The sequence below is a fragment of the Botryllus schlosseri genome, chromosome 14, assembly GCF_051294905.1.
Source record: "Botryllus schlosseri isolate E-star chromosome 14, Bs_hap1, whole genome shotgun sequence".
NCBI classification, from domain to species: Eukaryota; Metazoa; Chordata; class Ascidiacea; order Stolidobranchia; family Styelidae; genus Botryllus; species Botryllus schlosseri.
Window position 1 is genome coordinate 19,389,015 of NC_137249.1, and position 25,342 is coordinate 19,414,356.

The following is a 25,342-nucleotide window of genomic DNA, read 5'->3' on the forward strand; positions in this document are numbered from 1 at the left end:
CACAGTCTGCCAAATAGCGTATTTCGTTCATGGTGTTGTGTCAACAGGACCGTGTTACAAGCGAGAAGAGCGTTTGTGAAAGGCAGGTTTCTTAATCTGGGTCCAGCCCACCCATTAGGGGTGAAAGCATGGTGTCCTAAATGGTGTGGGCACAGCGAGATTGGACGGCTGACTGCATTTGGTTTACGTCATACTTTCCATTTCTCCAAAGGCAATTTTACGACCATTTTTGACCAGCTTGTTGAGCGCTAAATTTGATAAAACGGGTATCAATGAGAAGCTGCCGCAGTACTGATTATTAAAATATAAACTATATTCTGCTCATGGAACTGGAACCCCAAAATCAACTATGATTTTTGCATTGTGATCGATTTGAACATTGTGACGCAACAAACTGGCTATTTATGAGCTGCATAGTCTCGTTTTGCCAGACAGTCTTGTTGCGTCAATGTTCTTAAACAAGCTAACCTTCCCAGGACTCTTCCATGCGAGTTAGTAATATTAAAGCCACCGGAAGTGACAAAAGTCCTCTGAAAATATATCGGTAGACTGAAGGGGAAATGATAGTCGGGCTACTAAATAAAATGTGTTGAGAGACAACACAGGAAACTCCTTGAAAAGGATCGGGAAGAAAATTCTTTCCGCGATGAGATCGATGGCACTGGCGAAGTGATTTCTTTTCATGATGCATGGAAGGCGGTTCGGCCCTCCAAAGATTATGAAGCTTTGTGGATGACTGGCAACATTCTTTCCATCAACGGCTACTGTTGAAGCCGATATTTCCCAGATTCGCTGGGCGAGAAATGAATTTAGGAAAAACTTAGCTGACCTGAGTCTGGAAGCACTGTTACAGTGAAAACGATTTAAGTCTATTCAACAGCTGCAACAATCAACTGTTGAGTGTGTTTGTTAGGCTTTTCTTTTTTTTTGCTTATTGGCACCGATTCCGATGGATACAGCACATTTTGTGGTTTCGTTTGATATTATTAACCTATGAAATCGTTAGGTTTTTTCTTCTTATTGTTTGTTGGCACTGATTATACGTGGATGCTGCACATTTTGTGGTGTCTTTTGACAAACTAGCCCAAATACAGCGTTTTTGCGACTAATTCGAGGCTGAAACTATCTATTTAGAGGACGATGCCAAAACTGCCAAAAATAAAAATCGAAAAATGCCCAAAATAAGTTCTTTTTGGCAGTTTTGGCATATGCCAAAAATAACACGGCCTGCCAATGACTATACTATGGTCTTGTGTAGCCTACATGTCCTGTTCGAACTTCCCATTCGCTAGTATTAGATTAGGCGTGTGCTATATCTGCGAATTCAATGATGATGGTTGAATGACGAATGACGATGATGAAATGACGATGTTCGCAAGTCAATAAAATCAGCAGTCGAGCCAAATTAAGGTTTGACTAGGAGTTGTACTTCCCATGAACGGAAAAGCTACGAAGGAAGGGTGGTATATGTTTCGGACTTCAAATGAAAGAGTTCGCCCATCAGCTGGTGGTAGATGGAGCCAACACCGTTTGCATACATTTCGCTGCAGCAGTTGAGATTTGGCGTTCAGGTTGCATGAACGCTGAATGTCGCCTTTGTGCGAAATTTGTAATTAGTCTAATCCGCTTTCATCTATGTTATGGCTTATTTAAATTGTTATCTGAAACGCGCACATGAAGTGCTAATATGAATAAAAGATCTCTCTCACGTGCTACAGTTTTCCACACATCTACTTCGACATGATGGCATCAGCCGGAATATAGAAATATATGCGCTTCGAATTTTTGTGGTTGCTGTCGCATAAATTCTGAATAATAAGGGTTAAATTTATAAATGCATTTTAGAATGCTTACTACTAGTATAACGTGGGCGACGTCGCAAGCTAACGATACGGTCGGCAGTGATGCGGAATTCCTTGGTAACTCAACGCGTCCGGAGGTAACATTCAGGTAAAATATGTCGATTCTCCGTATCCAGATATGAAATATAGGTTTACAGTTATAGGTGGAGAGGGTCAATATTGAAAGGTAATACTGAACGACTTCGTCTTGTGAGGAATATGCTACTAGTTAGCACGAGAAAAGTATAATCTCTTTTATTGTTGAAGTGAATTGCGATCAGTGTGGCGATATACAAGGTACGCAGTCGACTTTTCGGCCATCATCCATGGATAGTAGCCTAAACATTGCGGCGATCAGATTGAACCATATACACTACACAGCAGTGTTGGGATGACTCGAGTCAACTTTTTCGTATGACTTGACTTGACTCGAGTCACTTTGCAAAAATGACTTGACTTGACTTGACTCGACGCTTCAGAAATGTGGATTGACTCGTGACTCGGAGCAAAATTTACGAGTCAATTTCCAAGTCATCAATAAGTAAATGGTGTCGACTAAATCAATGTATCATGTCATTCATGTGTATGTTCGGATAATTCACGATACGCCAATGACACTTGTGAGAGCAACCAGTCGTTCACTTGTTGCACATTCCATATCTACTGGTCCTCCATTGCTATATCACAAATAAATTGGCCGCGAACAAAACGATCACAACTTAAGTTGTAGTAGTAGTAGTAGTAGTAGTAGTAGTAGATTAATCTAATAACTGTTTCTTAGATGGCGCAGTGCTTACATTGCGCAGTGCTCATGCTCACCTTTACCGACCCTCTTGAATGATTTAAATCTAATAGTACAGCTTATGCGTTTATATTCTTACGGATGTGTAGATGGGTATTATTGTACCCCACCAATTTGTTTCAAATTCTCTAGTATTCGTGTTCGGTCCTCTATTCACAGACTGTAGCATCTAACTATACAGTTACTCACGTATTTCATTACAAGTTCTACGTGTGCGAGTGCGATACAACGTCTTTTTCATGTATATTTAACTTTATATTCGTTATTTGATTCAAGATAAATGCTAATTAATCTATATTTCACACAGCTGGCAAAATGACTTCGCATCATCACTCATACTTCGAAAATTCAATTTGACTTGAATTGTGACTTGACTCGTGACTTGACTTGACTTGACTCGACTTGACTCGAGTCACCCCCAAAATTTATGTGACTTGACTTGACTCGAGTCAAAATCTGCAATGACTCGAGATGACTCGTGACTCGAAGGTAGTGACTTGATCCCAACACTGCTACACAGGGTTTGCACCTGTATATAGCTATGACCAAGTATAGATTGCAAAGACGCAATGCCGTCTACACTGGTCACCTATACCGTTGGTATCACTTATTAATTGTCAGGCAGAGGTGCCAGTGTACAACAATTTGTGATAATACAGTGTTCAATTCTTTCGTCGTATGTAGCTACCTTTCAGGCGTAGCGCACACACTGCTTTTACTCCGTCGTATGGTTACCGTTCAGGCGTAACTTATACAGCTTTCAGCCAATAATTAGCACTAATTAGTATCCAATCAAGACTAATTATCTTAATACAACCAAATACTACAATTTTCAATTTGTATTACTGCAATATTCGGATTGGCGCATATGTTATGTATATTGAATTGGAAATATATTTCCTTATTAAATTCTACGTATTGGTATGATAGTTAATTTTGCTCTTTTAGCTGTCGAACCACGTCCCGCCGTTTAATTTCCGTTACTTCTGTTTTCAGTTCAAAGGAATCTGTCGTATGTTGTGCTAGCCGGTTTCGTTATTACAAGGGTCGTCTTCCTAAAACGGTCAACCCGCTCTTCCGTTATTAAAATTACATTTCAAATATAAGGTCCCTGCTATACTGTTCCTGAATCCTTGGAGGCTCAAGCATGCACATTGCACATGCACAATTAGCACATCGTACATGAGTTCGTTCAACGATATGTAGTTCGCTAAGATACAATTCGATTGTTCTGAAGGACATTAAATCGCAAAGTAATAAGTAGTCAACATTGGCAATCGATCGACACTTAGAATAACGTCAGTGTGCACCAATGTCTATAGTAATAAATGCCATCCACATAGACTTGTACAAACTAAATATTTAGTAAGTTGATGGTCAACTAACTAACGATTTTTTCAGTAGTTCTAGTTCTGGTTGCAAATTTTGAAAATTCAGTAGTTCTAGTTCTAGTTGTAGTTGCAAATTTTGAAAATTCAGTAGTTCTAGTTATGGTTCTAGTTCAGTGCTCTTCAACCTTTTTCGTTGTGGTACACCCTTTGAGCGTCTACTCGAAACTCGTACACCCCTGACCAGATAAGTCAATGATTCATCCGTACAGTAAGCCAAATCCAAGGGAGTTCAGCCTCCGTGTTATTCACGGCCGTGCTCCGATTCCATATATAGCATACAGTTTCATCAATCAGTTTTAATAATATTTTGATCTTTTCAAAACACCACAAAAACACGACACGATGAAAAGATTCCGGCGGAGAGTCGTCGTGACCCGTCTGGTCGCCATATACTCCTGCTACATTGGCTTCTGGGAACTTCGCACCGCGGAGAGCGCTTGTGGTATTCTGTGTCATCACTCATTTCTTGAGATATGCCTTGCATATAAAAGTTTTTAATTGTAGCAGCAGAACATCCCCGCAGGCGTAATATCTATATGCACCAAAATCGCTAGTATAAATCTGGATTCCCATTCTTGTCGCGCGGACCACGAAAAAAGTTTACGCCTTGAAAATTTATTTCGTCGATAATACTGGTTGTTTCATATATTACTGTCAATTATTTATCCATTTTTATAGGGTTGCAACCAAGTCACAAGACAATCTCACTTTTATTTTTTGACTCGAGTCAAGTCGGGTCATTTTCAATTCACCATCGAGTCAAGTCTGAGTCTAAGTCATCGATCAGAGGATCGAGTCCGAGTCATGGTATTATGACTCAAGTGCGAGTCCAAGTCATTGTGTTGACTGCTCAGTTTTCAGTTAAAGTCTTGTTAAACCCACTTTTTATAACTCTGTTTCGAGATATCGAATAATTCGCATTTATACTATACTAATTTCCCTCACTTTTAGCAGTTTCTGGACGCATTTTCAAGTACTAGTACGAATGGACGAAATCCCAATAGGGTGGTTACTTTACTATTCTTCGAAATTACAATGAAATGTCGGTCTTGGCCGTCTGAGTCTCGAGTCATGTGACTTGGTTCGAGTCATGCGCAATGACTTGAGTCCAAGTCGAGTCAATACAACCCTGCATTTTGAGCCCACGTTATCAGATTAAACGATAGAGCTGATGGTCTTCGAAAATTTCTGGCACAAGTTTATAATGATGCATCTTCAGGTTTGTATTAATCACTTTGTTGGGTGTTGTTATTTGTGACCTCCTATCAAGATTGTATGCGTAGTCGAAATATACATTCTAATCGGATAACGTAACAGTAAAACTTTCATTCGTGAGACGCTCACGACTCCGATTTGGTATTTCTTTACGGGGTGCATCATTTTCCTCTGCGGCTCGCATTTGTACGATGGGGCTCAGATTACACCATTATATTAAAGACGAAAATTCCAAGTCACTCTGAATCGCGCGTAGCGCTAAAAAATTGTTAAGTTTAAAATCTCCCAACGATTTGGGGACCAATTCGTTCATTCAAATGGCATATTCACGGTCGCCAACACAGGCCGCATAGTTATTGTTTAACGGCTGCACGAGTCCGTACGTCTGCAAGTTGGCCAGCTCTGCTCCGTTGAAATAAGGATAAACAAGGCTGCAACTTATTTGCAATGCTAAATACTAATTAGGGCTCGGGGTTACCGGTTCACCTTCTAGCACAGTGGTTTTTAAACGCGACCCCGTGAGACACCCTGTCTACGCCCGCGCAATGATGTAAACTGCGCTATTTATAAGCATCTCGCAGATAGTACTAATTAAATATTTATGAGCTCTAGCTGTGTATGGTTTCCTCAAGAATCATTAGAGAAAGATGTCGCAAGCGGAACGTACATTAATTTCATCCTGTTCTACTCCAAAAGGATCCAATTAGTCCATATTACCAGCTTTTAAATATTGGGGAGAAACTCAGAATTATATGCTTATGATATCACAAACGGAATGTAACTCACAAGCTACGGACAGCTGATATGAACATTGTACGATATTGCACACACGGTCAACATGTTCTGAAGCATAAAGTTTCCTGTATATTGAGATAGCCACTCATCGGTCCATTCTAATTCGGATCTGGTACACCCCTGTACACCCCATCTGAGTGGTACACCCTTTCAAAATTTCGGTACACCCTAGGGTGTACCATACACCTGGTTGAAGAGCACTGTTTTAGTTGCACACTTGAAAAAGTATTAGTTGTCGAACAACTAAAAACACGCGTCGTGGTTTAGGGCGAATTGAGATGCCGGTGTTCTGTTGAATCATGTTTGTGCAGCCATTGCTCGCTCAGAGCCATCACTGCTAACAATGGCGTAGCCAGCGGGTGGCTTCTTGGGCTCGGAATCTTTCTCATTGCAAACTCTAAACCCCCCTCTTTTGATATTTCCGATAAAATAGAAATTGATTTGTTGACTGTGAATGAAATCCAGTTCTGTACGGTTCTAAACCTGTTATGGCTTGGGAACCCCTACGTCACAGATCGGCAACTATTTTCTAAAAATGACAGGCAGGAAATACGTTGGCTCGCCAAGTCAGAATTAGATTGCAATATATTAGGCGAAGTATGTATTTCTAATAATTTATCAATTGAAAGCAATGAATTAAGTGGTTAACACAAGCTTCTGTACGGATGTGTCACTATTAGGCAATTAAGAATTTAGAGTCAAAGTACTTCATAATATTTTTCCCAAGTATTTATTCAAAACAATGGTAAACAAGAAACATGGTTAACTCTTTTTAATCACACCAACCCATTGACACGTCCTTCTAAAAGACACTAAAATGTATGGGGTGTTACAGCCTGGTCACTATCCCGTGCAGTACGTAGCTTATTGGTAAAATCATCCTGTTGTTTTGGTAATTTCGCTGGCAGGTTTTGCGAATTCGTCTTCTCGCAGCTTCAGCCGAATGAATGCGTGCTTATGTCATAGTCCCGACATAAATTAATCTATGTCATATCGACTTTATTGTGAAGATAGAATACGCCAGGGATCGGCTACCCCTGGCACGCGTGGCTAAAGGGGCATGCAAGATGATTTTTCATGGACGCGCGCTGAATGATTTTATATGCATTATTATAATCATATTTCTTGCAAAATGTGGAACAGAAGTTTTCAAAATGGAAAAAGCTGGAAGGTCAATACAAATTATTTCGTAAATCAACATGAAGTAGGTTCTTTTGGGACGGATTTTATTTTTCTTCAAATTTTCTCCGCACTTCCCACTAATAGTCAAAATTTGGCCCGCGCGCAGTAAAATGCCCAGGTCTGCCCAACGCTTATCTACAAGCCTTCGGAGAACTCCTAATTTTCAGTGAGTCATAAAACAAAAGTCTATCGCATGTGTGCATACTACATGTGTTGTAATTAGGGTTACATTTAAAACAAACGGTGTTTTAAAACACTTTGTTCAAAACATGTTTTAAATAAAGGCCTTTTTGAAGTTGAAAAATTATGCTATTATTGTGTAAATACTTTCCGAAAAACATGTTGTATGAGCCTACGGACAATTACTACCCGATATTACCGACGTATATCGATATGGGATGGTTGGAAACCCTAAAATAGTCGGTTCAACGGCAATAGTACAAATATTTCGTCAAAGGAGCTATATTTACCCTATATTTTCAATTGTTAATGTCGATCCACTATGACCTAACAATTGAATATTGGTGACATCATGGCTAAAAAACACAATAAAAACATGTTTCAAACAAGAGCCTTGTTTTAAACACGTCTGTTTTAAATTGATTATTGTTTTAAATGCAATCCTAGTTGTAATATGTAGGACTATACCGGTAGAGCTACCCACGCAGACTTGTACAAACTACCCATTTAGTTAGTTGATGTCCAACTAACTAACGGTTTTTTGAGTAGTTCTAGTTCTAGTTCTAGTTGCTGATTTTGATAATTGAGTAGTTGTAGTTCAGTAATTTGTACAAGTCTGTTTACAATAGGCTTATATTTATTCGTGGTTTCAAAACTTTTTCGGCTTGTGACTCTAGAAAAATTATTTGAAATTGGCGGCACACTTACAAGAACGTTGCATAAAAATCTATTCACGCGTTATTTCGATGGCTATGCTTGTTTATACAAACATATATTCGACTTAGACGATGCTAATTGGTGGCAAATATATTACCCGCATTTCGTCGTTTCTCAAGCAGTGTCTCTCGGTTACGGCTTTTATTTCAGTCAAAACGAAAATAAAACATGTTTACACATAAGATTGGAAAGGTAGCATCCAAAACTTTACATAAAAACAACGTTTCAACGTACGGGGCGTTTCGTAAATCAATGAGCTGTTCTCCTTCTTCTTCTGTCAAATGATTGCTAGATTTATGGTTTCAAAGCGGATTGATTAACCAGCACATATACTTCTTACAGTAAATTCTGAGAAGTATTGTTGTCGTGTCCGTTGAATGCAAGACTATGTGATCATGATTTAAGGCACGATTCATAGTTTATGAGTTGATTGAAACAAATCAAAGAAATTTATCCTGACATAGCCACCTAGTTATGATGTGGAAATTATTCTACATTTATCGGCAATGCGATGATTGGTTTCGTGGACATGGTCACATGTGTTTATTTCCCAGCCTGTTTAAGATCTTAGACCGCTTGTTAGTCGCATCTGCTTTTCAGTCATACAGCTCTTTGCTAAATCGAGAATGTGAATTATTCACTTCCGCAAGCGGATATGGTCGCATGCAATTCTACGTGATGTCACCAACCTGTCGTCGTGACAACTTTCCGATCAATTGGGGATGCAATGTTGTCATTCTCGTGGACGTATCTGCTAGGGATGGTGTGAACCTCCGAAAGGTTCAGGTTCGTGTGAACGCGAGCCTTTTTGAAAGGTTCTGTGTGAGCGCGAACGTGAACCTCGTCACGTCATACTGTTAATTCCAACCCCACATTTCAGTGAAAGTGATGTATATATTGATGTACAGGATACCTAGCGACGACTCGGACCACATAATGTCATGGTGCTGAAGTACATACTGAGTTTTAAAACGTCACCAAATGTATCAACTGGAGCAGTCAAATGATATTATTTTCCAAATAAATCAATATCTTATTCTTCTTGGTGACTAGGACTTGCAAGGGTATAAGCTTACGCCTTAACGGTCTAGGTCAGACCGGACAATTTATTCGGCGTCTGAGTGTCGCTATACGTTGATGTTGAGCATATAGTGTAAAACGGGGTTTACCCAATTAACAAGTTATACAGTAGTAGCATACAATATGATACATTATGATACAATAAACATATGAAGTCGAGATGGACCCCGCACGCTTGCTAGATCTTCTCACATCAGACATCGATATCAATTTCATTGATTGGTTGAATAAGCATCATTCGTTGGCTCGCTACATGTAGCGTATAATTCGATCTTGATGTTGTGCTGTGATTGCGGGTCAAGCTCACACCAGAGAGTCACTAGATATTCGCAAACAGAAAGTTGGATATTTCGAGCAAACTTTCGTAAAAAAGCAGGTAAAATTTTTGTTATTGTCAAGGTACATGCTCGTTTAGTGTTGATTTTTTATGCTGCCAGCATCATTCATAGAGTGGCCCGCAGTTGAAATGCAATCAACTTCAACCAAATATGCCATGATGATGGTAAAATTGTAATATAAGGAAAAGGTTCACAGAGCAGAACCTACGAAGGTTCGTTTGTGAGCGTGAACCTTTAAATTTCCGCGGTTCACACACAGAACGCGAACGTGAACTTCACGTTCACACCATCCTTACTATCTGCTTCGCAAGGACATCTGTATTACATGTTCGTTGACAATATAACTTATCTCGGTTCTTTTTGTGATGTATGATAATTTACCAATAGAAAATCGGTCAACATCCGATTTAATTGTAATTACATTTCCTAATAATCGCATGAGCCATGATTGTTACAATACCGATGACGTGGAAACAAATTTTCTCCTTCGAAAATTGCTAATTTATGTGAATGTTACGTGTGTCTACTAAAAAATTTTTTTTTTATAATTTCATGAATCACTTTCACGTTGATCTAGATAGGAAGACTACATATTTTATATTCGTCTGCTTATATCTCCTGGTGAACTCGTGAAGGTAATATTATCAGCTGAGAATAACAAATCTCTACAATAAATTGACAATAACTCATGTACAACGTGACTGTATTATGAAAAACGTTCGGTTCACGTTCGCGTTCGCGTTCTGAATTCCACAAAAGAATTCCCTCTAAACACATGCTAAAATGTCTGAATTGTACAGAAATGTTAACATTTGTGGTCAAAATTTATTGAATCATCACTTGCGGCCGAAAGGTGAAATGAAATTCAAAACAAACTAACAAAAACCTTGTACCCCCAGTCCCCAACAAAGGCTTAGTGATTCTAAAGGATTTGCTTTAAATATCCCGCTATTACGGCTGAAAATTCTAAATCGTTTCCGTCACTATTACGTGATTGGTTATGGCTACCGAATGGGGTGCACGTACCCCCTGGGGCGAAATGTTCAGGTGGAAGTGCGAGATGGCTGAATATTTGGCAAGGTTAGAAAATTAATTAAGAAGCTTACTTATGCTATAAAACAACCATGAGATGATGACTTGAATGTTGTTTGTTTTATTGACACTCCTATTTGGCGCTTTCAACAGCATGGTTATATGCGCCCGGGCTGCCATCTTCCTCTCAGCTTTGCAATGAGCTGTATTTACTGAGGGATCGGCGATGAGGAGCCCAAATAAACCTCCGACATATACAAACATGGCAGAGCCGAAACTCGAACCAACAACCATTGTTGTCGTGGCTGCAGTGTTTAACCAGCTTCTCCACTCGCTTCCCATGACTTGAATGTATTTAATATGCTTTTATGTAGGGGTGGCGCATAATGCGCACAGTGCATCCAATACAGCAACAAGTTTGTAAGCGCAGCATGGGTGGACATGTCAAGAGGGTTTCTCAAATGGAAACACATTTTACCAACCTGAGATAAGTGCATTTAAATTTATAAAATGCAAATAATGTTCGAGATTTAATATTCAAATACAAGTCCTCTCACTGACTCAAATATATACGACAGTCATGTGAAATAGCAAAATATGAAAAAATCCACGTCCAAGTCCAAATCAAAATCTTGCTTAAAAACTTCGTAAATCCAATTTCATACCGAATTCGGCCAAAATTTCAAATCCCACATTGTCAAATCAAAGTCAAAATCTATGCTCATCTCTGACAGCCTATATTTATGAGGAACGGGATTACTTCACTTCACAAAAACAGTTTCTGCGCATAAAAGCAACATACATCCCAGTTGATATAGAGAGGGTGCGAGAACTGATTAGTGAATTCCAATGGCTGCAGACAGGGGAAAAGGTCAAGAAGCGATATCATGAGCTTATATCTTCCTCGCGGTGGCAGAGTCAGGTATATGCCAGATGTAACCGCAAGTGATTGTTGGGTCCACTGGTGCAAAAGGTTGTGACGGTATATTAATAAAGATTGCAAATAAGGGATGCTTGCGGGCCGAGCACTATAAACCCGGATCTAGAGAACCGACAAAAATAATTACATTTCGATTTTTTTTACATTTTTAATTCATAAATTGCCTCTAATGAGACGCCAATTCCTCGGTTGTGGCAGCCACAGAATCTCCGCTCTCTAGCAAAGTCAAGGCACGAAATTTTTCTCTTGTCTCCGTCGACCCATTTTGATTAGAAAAACGAACAATATGGTGAAATTTCAACGAGTTTACGAAATTGCTGAAAGTAAAGCAACACTAAGAACGCAGAGCAATGGCTTTGCGGTGAAGTCTATAGAAAAACAGTAACCTACGACGTAACTACAAACGTGTTTGTGACGCATTGCTTTTTATGTGATCAGTATCAGTAAGTTAAGAACGAATGCAGATTGTACAAATGTAGAATATACTATAATGTACATATAAAGTTTTTATTGCCGGCTGCATGCTATAAAATTTACTTATGAAGATGATTTGAACTAGCCTGCCGCGAAATAGCAATTTTAGTTTATTTTCCATTATTTCAGGTACGTCGGTATCACAATTGGAATCATCGACATTGTTTTGGGTACATTTGGAAATCTGCTTACAATAGTATCCTTCATGAAGAGCAGAGCTCTCCGTAGCAACGTATTCAACCATTTTATCGTGAATTTGGCATTCATCGATCTTTTGACAGCTTCGTGCATGATGCCGTTTAACGTGGCTGGATATATTTATATGCAATGGTAAGCTAAACAGTTGTACAAAAGCGTGCGTAACCATCTCACAGGGTGCTTTACCGGCTACTCGGTTAATCGATTACATCACATAGCACCGAATCGCCGTCGGCGTAAACATACGACGTGTGAGGGCGTTGTTGTTTTCTTGTTATTATTATATGGTGATCGGCTACTATGGCCGTTTAACTAGGTCTAAATAGTCTGAAAATCCGTTGCGTTCACAATTCTCTGTCAGCCAGGACAACATATTCCGCCACTAGCAGTAAAATTACGCAGTAAGTTTATTATGCTATTGACACGTTTACACATGTCGCGGGTATGAAAGGTAAGAATGCGCCGCTAACTCGTTTCGCACGGCACACCACGTTGAGCGAACTATGAAAATGGTAAACAGTCCAATTGCATGGTTTTTAGATTGATATTTAGATTCGCTTGACACCTATGTAATGATCCCTATCCTACAAAGGTTATAGAGGAAATCGTCACATATAGCGCATTTCTCCGGCTGTTGAGATGAAAGCATATTTTATAGCAGGGACTGGCAACTTCTCAAGTCGGCCATGTCTGGTTCTCTCTGATCAATTAACACACGGTGCAATCCATAATTAAAATTTTCAGGCATTCGATAAGCCCGGCACCCCAAATTTACCAATATATCAATTCATTACGGTTGAGTACATGGTAAATGCCGATAATGCAAGCCCTCTCGCTACGACGAACTTACGCGCAAGCTCTACTCTCACGCGCTGCGCAGTGCGCACACGCGTATGTATTAACATACAGTCACTGCAATTTGACGCTTAAGCAAGTAGTGGGGAGTCTCGGCAGACTAGGGTCACGGGTCACATTATCATGCAATACGGGAAACTGTCCGCGGGACGGATCCGGCCCGCGGGCCATATGTTGCCCGCTCCTGATTTATAGAATACCCAATTAATGTCCTAAACAACCTTGTCGCCAGGAATCCAATAATTCCACCATACTACCATGATAAACAGTAGCCTACTATTTGATGCCACAGTGGGGATCTCTTTACTGCGTTATACTAAGCCTCCCTAATTACAGTCCACGAAGAATGTTGCAGGCATAAACAATTGCGGTATTTCCGTATATGTGCAAATAATGTAGGCTGCATTGTACGCATTAATCCATATCTTTCGCACCAAATACCACAATATTTCATCCGGATTTCCTTAAAGTAGCTCTAGCCCTTTTCAACACTCAAGATTTTACATTTGATATGGTCTTTTCGCATTTTTGACGGATATGCGACAGCACCCTGCGTGACGTACTACTTTGCCATTGTTGCAGGCCATTCGGCAATGATCACGTGACTTGCGCGATTCAAGCATTTTTCTATTTTTGTTGCGGCTACACGTCGGTCGTCTGCTTCCTCGCAATCACCTTGAATAGATTTGTTGGCATTGTATATCCTGAAAGGTATGTGATATTACTCGAAAATTTTGATGAGATTGTTTTAGGTAAAAATTTAGTATAAGTATAGCCTATACCAGAGGTGGTAAAAGTAGTCAAGAAAGCTACTCAAGTAGAAGTAGAAGTAGCGGCGGAAAAATCTACTCAAGTACGAGTAGAGGTACTTCTTCAGTAAGCAATCTAAAACTACTTGAAGTAGAGGTAGAATTGACTGACTTTAAATCTACTCAAGTGAGTAAGTAGTTTTGAAAACGATCGTAATTCGTTCACATGGATTGTCAAAAGGTTCAGATTGAGCTATGCAAAAGGTGCCGAGCTTGATTCATATTGATGCATGCAGGAGGTATCCAATTTTCGACAGCATAAGCATTCGTCCGCATCATGGGTTGAAAATGACAGTATTGATATGGAAATGCGATACTAATCCTCTGTTTACTCGAACAGAACGTTTTAGAAAATATCGTGGTATGGCGCCCCTCCCCCCATATTTAAGGCCCGGAGTTTAGTCGAAGTACAATATGGAGAAATGGTATAGGACATGGTGTAAACACTTTGCTCGATTAGTCAACGTTAATAAAAATATGGGGATCGTAAAAGGCCATATTGTGTAGCTTTATTTACGGAAATCAAAGGCATTACTACACTTGCTTCTACACTTCAACGTGTATGTTATCCAAACAAAAGAAATGATATTAATTAGAACTCAAAGTATATGATACTGGGAATTGAAAGTGAAATATACATACTAATTCTAGAGGCGTCTTTGGTCGAGAAAGTTGCGAAGGTTGGTATGCTAAAACAGCTCTAAAACTAAAAGTCCACTTTTCCAGATTAGAACACGCCATGGACTGCTAGATTACGATATGATAAGTAAATGCTAGATTGCGAAACATCAGTTTCAAACGTTATGATGAGCAGTATATACTGTGACGAAATATTTGATACGACGAAGGACGACAATGATATAAGTGTGAACGGTACCACGCCAACCCGCTACCTAAACTATATTCACTGATGCCTTCGTGAAATCATACTGGTTACCCCGAATCCACTGCGCGCGAAGCGCGACGAAAATTCTTGGCTTTACTCGACTTTGTTGAAAATTAAATGTTGATACTCCGTGAAAACAGCCCCGAAATTCCTCAAGCTATCTTTCTAATTGGAGGATTAAACTACTTCTACTTGACAAACTGAAAATAGCGAAAAGTAAGTAAGTAGATCACAAAATATTTTGAAGTAGAAGTAGAAGTACCGAAAATCATATCTACTTGAGTAAGTACCAGAAGTGGAGTAAAACTACTTGAGTACTTCGAAAAAATAAAAGTACTTCGTTATTGACCACCTCTGGCCTATACCTACCGATACCTCTCTGGATCAGCACAATTGGCTATGTACGCCGTACGGTTATGGGCAAAGAAACAAACATAAAGGTATTCATGGTTTTGCGCAGATATGTTAGCGTGTACTCAACAAATTGGGGAAAGTTTATTCTGGCGCTAACGTGGATAGTAGCTCCAGCATTCCTGTTTCCGTCGCTGATTACGTCAGCTATCAACAATGCTCACGGTTATCCGAAGACACCGACGGGTTGGAAAGAAAGGGAGTTTTTGTGTACTTATGTCAACGTGAATAACTGGGTCATATACATGCAGGTGAGTGTAGTAACTAAACGGTTACCGTGTAAAGGACTTATATCGCGAAAGGAAAACGTAATTTAGGCCTACGTCACAAGTGTTCATTCGAGAGACAGTCACTTACCACCGGTTACGATTGACGAGATACACCGACAAAGTGGCTTTAGGCTTGGGCCATTGCCAAGTTTATGTATCAGTTCCATTGCGGTCAATGTCCCTCAAATTTCAACGACTACTTCACCTCGGAGACAAAAGCGCACAAGTACAGCACACGCGCGTCATCGAAGAACAGCTACCATATGATCAGGACTGAATACAAGAAAACGCATTGCTCTATCAAGTATGCCGGACCCCAATTGTGGAACAGCATCTCGCCGGCTTTTCGACAGTCGTCGAGCATGTCCGCATTCAAGTCGAAATACCAGCAATTTCTTCTAAATCAATACTAGCCAGTCTTCAGGATTACCGGACCACGACCTAACATCGACCTCGCCCTCCGCCACATGCCACCTCATTTTCTCGCTTGCGTCTTATTTTCTCGGCATTACTTTTCATTCAGTGTGCATGCCTCTTATTTACTTCGCCTAGGCTAAGGTGGGTGTCTGATCTTAATGGCTACTCCAAGTTGTTTCGACACCTTCCTATCCTTTCATTGTATCGCAGTCTTGTGATGTTTTTGAAACGATGAAAATATTACTAAACCTGATTGATTGATTGATTGCATCGATATAAACGTGACACACTGCATGTTGTATGAATGAATCAAACTGAGATACCATGGCTTTGCATACGGACGCCTGATTCTACTTGACATCATTGGGACTTCTGATTTTTTATAACCATCTACACAACCGCGTCACTGACAATACCAAGCGATACACTGTATATCAGATCTCTTGAAGGGGCACTGCACTCTAAAATGATGCGGTCTCAAATTGACGGGCAAAACGAAAAAAAATTTGGCTGCAGCCATTTTCTTTAGAACGCCGCAGTAATGGAGCTGCGAATTATTGAAATTTCCACAGGACCTTCACGCTCCAGCTGTCGCGGCTGCGCGTCATTTCTTAACCCGTTACTAGGCACGATGTCTTCACCGTCGCACCTGCTCGACGCGATTAGGCAATCACTCAGGTTGTGCACTGTGCAGTACGCTGTAAAATCACAGCTTGAAAATTACAGCTGGATGGATAGTTTTGCATCAATATACAACTGTGATGGCATCTCAGTATCAGTGAACTGGCAAATATTGTAGAGTAATGACAAGCTTCAGACACGAATTCTCCTGACTTAACATCGTACGTTGAGCGCCGGTACCGTACGCCTATACTTAACGTAACTAAACCGCCCCGGCGAGTAAGACATAATTCCTTCATAATATGGGCTGACAACTATCTAAAGTTCGTGCGACGGTGAAGACATGGTGCTTTGTAACGGGTTAGAAATGACGCGCAGCCGCGACAGCTGCAGCGTGAAGGTCCTGTCGAAATTTCAATAAATCGCAGCTTCATTGCGGTGGCGTTCTGAAGATAATGGCTGCGGCCAAAAATCTTGTTAGTTTTTCGTTTCAATTTGAGACCGCATTATTTTTAGAGTGCAGTGCCACTTCAAGTCCTAGCACCCAGATAAATCAACTCAATTAGTAACACATTGAAATGTTTATTAGCTTCTGACACTATCGGATGGATGCCCACTGTCAACTTGATAATATAATCACTCGTTACTTTTTCTTTCATTATAGGTGTCTCGAGTAATTTTCCAATTCCTCCCGCTGATCATAATGATTTTCGCTTACGTCGTGATTTGGTACAAGGTGAAACAAAGCGATAAAAGGCTTTTTCTGAACACTGGATGTAAAGAGTACAGGGTAAGTATGATAGCATAAAGTATCTAGTTTAATATGTTTGAATATCCCAAAAAAGATGCTTCAAAGGTAGAAATGATGTACAGAGCAATTTTAATGAACTCGTGTCTAGTATAAAAATATACCCAGAATAAGGGTTTTACTTCAGTCAGTTCGGTGCAGTGGTTCTCATACGGCGGTACGCGAGCGGATCGGCGATTTTTAATTGAATTCAGTCTACAATTCACTGTCCTTTTCAGTAAACCACTTTAAATACATCCCAGTCAACAAAATGGGAAGCGATCGCCAGGCGTATAATACGCATTCGATGTCAAAATGATGCTTCAAAAGAAACAATTTTCGCACTTCTGCGCAGACTCATTAACCCGTTGTTGCCGCCAATTAACCCTCTCGCTACCGCAGCTTAAAACGGCTATTAGCCCTATCGCTACCCTGAATCATTGTTGCTTTCTGGCATGCATACTCATACTGATCCTTATGCTGTAAGACATCACAATTTGGCAATACGTTTTCATTATAGTTTTAGTTATAATAAAATCCACCATGAGCATGTACATACAAAACATCGGTTAAATATAGACAGACAGCCATATAAATGCATAATACGACATGTTGATTTCAGTCGAGATACACAGATCTTCTTTCCGGTACAAGTTTGATACAAATATTCCTGCTCTTGAATTGAAATACAGACAAAATCTGGTTAATCGAATAACTCTGTGCCTTGGCGGGAAGAATAGGATCAAGCAACGCGGAGCTACCATCAGTAGACTCACTGTGTGGCACCATAGTGTCATATATGGTGTCGACGCAAGCAAATCTCACGGCTCAGTGAAATTGTATCACGTCACAATTTCCATTTGGCTACAGGCAATTTGACGGTCATTTTTGACCGGCTTGCCGAGCATTAAATTTGGTAAAACAGGTATCAATCGAAAGCTGACTCTGCACTGATTACGAAAATATAAATATTATTCCGCTCGTGGCCCTGGAACTCCCACAATCAGCCTCGAATTTTTGACAGTTATGGAGATTGGCATTGGGACGCAACAATGCTGTCTGGCGAAACGAGAGAGTAACTCAAGAGAAAAAGAGCCAGACAGCATTGTTCAGCAATGTTGCGTCCCAATGCCAATCTCGCTAACAATGAAAAATTCGAGGCTGATTGTGGGAGTTCCAGGGCCACGAGCGGAATAAAATTTATATTTTCGTAATCAGTGCAGAGTTAGCTTTCGATTGATACCCGTTTTACCAAATTTAATGCTCGACAAGCCGGTCAAAAATGACCGTCGAATTGCCTGTAGCCAAATGGAAATTGTGACGTGATACAATTTCACTGAGGCGTGAGATTTGCCTGTGTCGACACCATATAGGACACTCGATACTTTCGAATCGCGGTTCGCAGCTGCCATTTCATTGTTGTATTACGCATATCGCGAAAAGCTTGACGGATATATGTCAGATAGCTAGCCCTACGATGTGTTTTTCCGAAACCACACAGTTGTCAAAAGCATGGGATTATCCTATCATCGAAATGTCCGCATTCCATATATAACATTGCTCCATAATCTGTAGTCTGTAATCTGAGGTTAGCCTACGAAACAACGCCTGTCAGTGGGATTCAATTGCTCATAAAAGCATGTGCATTGTGCAGTGAGGACACTAAGACCGTTGAAACCAGCTGGTGTATCATTCTACCTGTTTAATTCTCTCATTCTGCCATTTATTGCATGATATTGATGTGTGAATGTCAATTTATATACCAGTTGTCCTTAACCTTTGCAAAGACTTCGCGTAGCCCCAAATATTCGCTGAGTCAGAAGTACAAAAATCTACTAGAATACACATCGGATACAATATATTGCATAGCTATAGATTACTGATGCACAAAATGAACTGTCCATGGTTCAACAGAGTGATAAAAGAACATAACTATTGTGCATTGTGGACGTCAGATGCCAACCCGAATAATTTCAACAGATATTTGTATGCTTTGTCCCAAGTGTTTTGCTTCATTTTATCTACACATCTAGCAGTGGCGCTTTTGGCTTAATGCAGGGGTGGGCAAACTACGGCCCGCGGGCCGCATGCAGCCCGCAACGTCGTTCTGTGCGGCCGCGAGTGTCTAAAGAGACTTTTAAAAATATTGATGAAATGCGTACAAAAAATCGAATTAAGGCAGGGACTTGATTAAACTATTTCGTAGAATATTTCACCATGATAATTCTAATGCAGTGGTTCTCAAACTGGGGGTGCGCCCCCTCGGGGGCGTGAAAGCATTTGAAGAGGGGTGCGAAGCTGAGCTTGGCTGAAATTTTTTCGCGCACGGCGCGACTTACAGTAAATTCATAACTATTGTTCTGTATTTAGTCAGAATACCATATTTAAAAATCTCTCATCCACATTCGCAGCCTTCCGTGCCATCAACCTCTATTCATTAAGTTGGCTAGCCTCCTGGTTGCGTTTTGTGATATGATGACAAGGGGGCGCGAAATCTTTCACTATCATAAGGGGGGTCTTAAAAATTTGAGAAATTGCCTACTTTTCTAAGGTAAATACTTCCCGCTTTTTATGTTCAATTTGCGGAGCGACAGCCCTGTCTCAAGCTCAGCTTGAAAGGTTTCAACTGCTAAACATCACAGAAATCCTAAATGAGATTGGCATAATTCCGATCACGAGTGTGATTTCAGATTGGCCACTCCTGTTTTAATTATTTCAATGATGTGCGATTCGCTCGTGTCTTGGGTAGATTTGTTCTCTGTATATGCGTAGAGTTAGAGTATTTATATTTTATCTACGCATAGTAGAATCGTGTTTGAAGCTAACATGGTTACGATGCTGTCAGCATTGTGTGTTCTGGAATTGAGCCATAAGTGGATTTAGTAAACAAGATCGCTGCTCTCAGATTTAAATATCAATGATTTTCAAAGAATTGGGGCACCCGACTTTCATATCTATAGTTTTGACAAATTGGTTATTGAGGTCGACCAGCCTATAAAATCTCGCCACCGTTTCTGACGCGTGTACGATATCATCAAAGCAACGTTTCGATTGTTTTAAATAAGCATATAGACCAGGGTCGGGCAACTTCTCCAGTCGGCGGGCCGGATATGGGAAAATTAAGTACTTGGCGGGCCGGATTGCTGAATCTATAAGATATTGACCCATTTATCAACATATACCAGGAATAAATCGTATTTAATGAATGTATTTCAACGACACCAATGTTACTTCGAAGCCATTTCACGCCGATAATGACGAAGACAATGTGGATTTGAGAACAGCATTGTCATACAGGCGCCGTCATGTCTGCTACTATCTGACCAATTAACACACGGTGCAATCCTTAATTAAGATTTTAGGGCGTTCGATAGGCCCGGTACCCCAAATGTACCAAGCTATCAATTGATTTGCGTTGAGTGGGTGACGAGATAGCGTCGTTGTTCAACTGTGTGGCCTGATTAATCTCGATATGGAATTCGTGCGACCCGCGTCCTCTGCGAAATTTGAAAAGTGTCCCGCGAGCCGTTTTGAGTCGGCGACCCCGGACATGAGCGGTGCCTTACAAAAGCCTACAAGTGTGCCGTGCTACAATTCGGCTGTTACGGAATGAAAATTAAGAAATATCAGCCTGGTGTAAATGACCATTGCAGTCGACGAACACCACGATTACCACTAACGACATTAGGGTTGAGTACATCGTAAATGCTGATAATGCAAGTCTTCTCGCCACGACGAACTTACGCGTTAGCTCTACTCTCGCACTCTACATACAGTCACTAAAATTTAACGCAGTAAACAAGTAGTGGGGAATCTCGGCAGACTGGGGCCGCGGGCCACATGATCATGTAAGATGGAAAACTGTCTGCGGGCTGGACAAAATCCCTTCGCGGGCCGGATCCGGCCCGCGGGCCGTATGTTGCCCCCCCCCCCTGATATAGACTATCCCCATGTCCTCACTATATAATCAACTACCAATATTTCGTTTTGGTTTATAATCCCAATTTTATGTAGTGCGGCCCGCGAATGGATTCAGATGTTGAATGAGGCCCGCGAGCTCAAAAGTTTGCCCACCCCTGGCTTAAGGGCTTGTGCGTCACGAAAATGGGGTCAACTGTTAAGCGGCTTATGTATGTGTATATTAAGTGGGGATGGTTCTCGGCTACTGGGGCCCTTCGGACTGCGCATGTTCTTTTATGAAACTATATGGCTTTTTGGACGACGTAACCAAGCCTGTCGCTGAGGGAACCGTGCAGGAACTTTTGATAGCAAGTTAAAGGATATCTATATGCGAATAGAGCTAGTCTTAACTATGTAATCTGTTTGGCGACCTTCACCAGTCGATCTCTATCTTTTTTGCGTGTCCATCTCTGCGCAGTTATTTAGCTTGCCTCACTTTTACATAAAATGCATGCGCGAAGAGGTCAGTGTTGAGTAGCCTACATTAACTCTTGGGTAGTGTGAACTATTTTGTCGCACTTCCATCGTTTCTCCATCGGTATTATAGAGACAGTGTTGGGATCAAGTCACTACCTTCGAGTCACGAGTCATCTCGAGTCATTGCACATTTTGACTCGAGTCAAGTCAAGTCAATCGATTTTCGAAGGTGACTCGAGTCAAGTCAAGTCACTCGTTTTTTGGAGGTGACTCGAGTCAAGTCAAGTCAAGTCAAGTCACGAGTCAAGTCACAATTCGAGTCAAATTGAATTTCCAAAGTATGAGAGAGGATTCAAAGTCATTACATTTTGCTAGCTGAGTGAATGACAGATTAATTGGCCATATTTCTTGAATCAAATAACGAATGTAAAGTTGAGTATATACACAAAACTACGTTGTATCGCTCACGCACACCGAGAACTGCTGATAAAATACACGGGTAACTGTATACAGCTTAATGGTACAGTCTGTTATTATCAGCCAAGATAGAGAGAATCGAATGCGAAGCCGTGAGAAGTTGATACAAATTGATACGGCACAATGCACTACCCATTTACACATCCATGACAATATAAAACGCATTAACTATATTCGTTCGATTTAAATTATACAAGAGGGTTGGTAAAGGGGAGCTCTCTGCAATGTCAGCACTGAGACATCCAAGAAACAGAGGTCCGTTGCTATTAGATTAATCTACTACTATCACTACGACAACGTAAGCTGTAATCATTTCGTCTGCAGTCAATTAATTTGTGATGTAATAATGGAGGACCAGCCAAATGTGCAATCAATGAATGACTGGTTGCTCTCACAAGTTGACACCGCCGTATCGCAAACAATCGGAACATACATAAGATGCGGTGATTTATTCGACACTGTTCGCTTGACGACTTGAAATTGACTCGTAAATTATGCTTCGAGTCACGAGTCAATCCACATTTCTGAAGCGTCGAGTCAAGTAAAGTAAAGTCATTTTTGCAAAGTGACTTGAGTCAAGTCAAGTCATACGAAAAAGTAAACTCGAGTCTGACTCGAGTCAAGTCATGACTCGAGTCATCCCAACACTGTATAGAGACTGCACCCGAACGTTTCTTGAATCTGGTACATAGTTTGCAGTGATTTCTATAGTCATAAATTACACTCTAGCTAGCATTACGTCTACGTCTAGCATTATTACTTTGTTGGCAGGAAAGAATCGAGTCATCAAGGGACGAGAAAACGATAATATCCAACGCAAGCCCAAGGTCGAGTCCTGCACATGTGGCGCAGGAAACAAGAGACTTGCGGAAACTAATCCACCTTAAAAACGTTGAATCCAACGGCAACTTCAAGACTCAAGGATTAATATACGAGTAAGTAAAAGCCTAATAGCCCTATACGCAGCCTGTTCTGATTATGGTAGGTTACGATATTTCGAATAATATGTATATGGGCTTTTTGTCAACACTGTCAGTCTCATTTTGCGACATGAAAACATCGACAGTGAAAACTTACGGATTGAGGCAATCGGTCACATCCGTTCCTTTAAAACTATCTTGATATATCGTGTCTATTACAGTCATTCGTATACAAATTAGTCTATATCGTATATTGTACTAATACGTAAGTGGCGAATATATATATATATATATTCTTGCAGTGATCCAAAGAATCCTGCGATACATTGCAATGGGATGGACGAGAGGACGAAAGATATTTCTCCAACCGCGAGTTCAAGTTCCATTGTACGTATACGACAATATATTGATATAAAAGACGTATCTAAGTATCACATCCCGTATTTATTCTTTATAAGAAATATATACAGCGCAATCTATCAACGTCGGGTGAAATATTTATTTAAACCAATGAAGATTCTAGATTATTGTAACTTTGTGCTGCTTACTATATATGAATGTCTTATGTTCTACCGACTGCAAAATTATGTGTTTCAAAAAATATTGAAAGATTCATTGAATTTCTGAAGGGATTGGGACAGCTTATCGTCATGAACTATAATGACGTGATCCAGTGTTGCATCGACACTATATAGGGTTGTCTCAGAATCCGTAACTCCGTAAGTATATAAACATTAATACATTGATAGTGGAACCGCACTTTTGATTTCCAAACCTTGACTGACTTGGGTTTTCAGTCATATGTCTTGATTAGCAGTGAACAAAAAGATGGGCCGAATTTTAATTTGATTTCTCGACAGGGACATGCTCGTGGTGCATTTTTGCATACGTAAACCTGTTTTACCTGGTCATTGTAGGCACGACGCCGGTCTGTTGGACAAAATCAGCGACTCCAAAGACAGAAACGTCTAATATACGTCAGTATTATCATATGGAGCACATTCACTGTGCTCTTCCTTCCGAGTCTCATTATTAATTTGCTTCCTAACAGGTACGGCAATGCACTTTTAGGTCAACGGACATATATAAGATCCTCACACTTTACACTTCACAGGTCTGAGTTAAGTCCGACTGTACATATGCTTGCGTCAAACATAACGTGGCTGAACAGCTGTGTAAACCCTATTATTTATGTGGTCGTTCACAAGAGTATGCGCCGGGAATACTACAAAATCCTCGAAACGATTTTCAGGCGAAGTTCGTACGGAAACTACAGATGATCGGATCGTGAAATCACTGTTACCCGCGATGAATGCTTTTCGTTCAGCTGTTTCTATTTTTGAAAATACTGTTAATATATTTTGTTCTAATAATGATGTATTTCCATGCTAAACATGTCGTCACAACCTACTATACCTCCAGTAAATGCGCATTTAATATATATTTTGTATTTGTATGTATTGATGTTCGCATTTGAGGTGATGCCTTTGAATTTAACAAATATATACTGTTCCACATTCACATTTTAAATAATATATTCATATTGAAATAAGCCCGAATATTATCGACTGTTAATTGTCAGGGGTAATCGTCAGCAACTATAGTCGAGAACTGGAAAGAACATTGTATATCAACAAACGTATCATGAAATATGACGTCAGGGGCATGAAATGTCGATTTTCACATTTAAATATTATTCTTTTCAACCTAGTGATTTATCCTTGTTCATCCGTAATGAGCAATCCGTCTAATCAACCACGTCGAGCTCTTGTCCCACATAGGGAATGTTAGAACGAAAAGAGATTATAAGCAATTATATATACAAGCATTAAGCAATCATATAAAACTCCAGTGAGGACCTGATAATAATCGAACATTCATGGATCAGCAGTACATTTTGCTACGATAAATGGAGATCGGCCTATGCCATCATAGATATAGCTAAAGTTCAGTGTTGTGATTAGGTCACTATCTCGGAGTCACAAATCTTTTCGAGTGACTGCAAATATTTCAGAATTTGTCGGGTGAAGTCCCCCTAATGATCAAACTGACTAGAATCAAGTCACGACATCTCAAATTTTCCGATTGTGTGAGTTAAGTGTGTGTCTGCTTGACTTTAGACTACATGGAACTCCTGGGAATGGGTCATGACGCCCCTATAGTGTTCCGTGGAAAGCAGGTAAAGAGCCATTGCCGCAGCGTTAACAACCTTCAGTATCAAACCATAGGCATATTGTTTGTGCGAAAATATACCTCCGCATCTGGAGTGAAATGTTGACAATTATTTTTGCAATACGCACATCAGCAATCTTTTTATGATTAGCAAAC

The 25,342-nt window shown here is 40.3% G+C and overlaps 1 protein-coding gene across 2 annotated transcripts; it reads left to right on the forward strand.

Moving 5' to 3' along the window:
* Positions 1-1,470: 1,470 nt before the first annotated feature.
* LOC145455773 (G-protein coupled receptor 84-like) lies at positions 1,471-24,573 on the forward strand. 2 transcript variants are annotated; one of them, XM_080333772.1, is made up of 9 exons: positions 1,471-1,950; positions 12,185-12,317; positions 13,623-13,751; positions 15,196-15,397; positions 17,118-17,243; positions 22,866-23,029; positions 23,317-23,401; positions 23,932-24,065; positions 24,129-24,573. In XM_080333772.1, the coding sequence occupies exons 2-9, from the start codon at positions 12,193-12,195 to the stop codon at positions 24,292-24,294; spliced, it is 1,131 nt and encodes a 376-aa protein (XP_080189898.1). In that variant the 5' UTR covers positions 1,471-1,950; positions 12,185-12,192; the 3' UTR covers positions 24,295-24,573. The 2 variants fall into 2 exon arrangements, with proteins under 2 accessions (XP_080189898.1, XP_080189897.1); XM_080333771.1 differs by having other exon boundaries at positions 1,846-1,950; positions 12,117-12,317.
* The last annotated feature ends 769 nt before the right edge of the window (positions 24,574-25,342 follow it).

Bases quoted from the DNA above. Each gene is read 5' to 3' on its own strand.
- LOC145455773 (XM_080333771.1), top strand. From the start codon at position 1,847: ATGCTTACTACTAGTATAACGTGGGCGACGTCGCAAGCTAACGATACG. The intron at 15,398-17,117 runs GTGAGTGTAGTA...CTTTCATTATAG, and splicing joins ACTGGGTCATATACATGCAG to GTGTCTCGAGTAATTTTCCA. The intron at 24,066-24,128 runs GTACGGCAATGC...TACACTTCACAG, and splicing joins ATTAATTTGCTTCCTAACAG to GTCTGAGTTAAGTCCGACTG.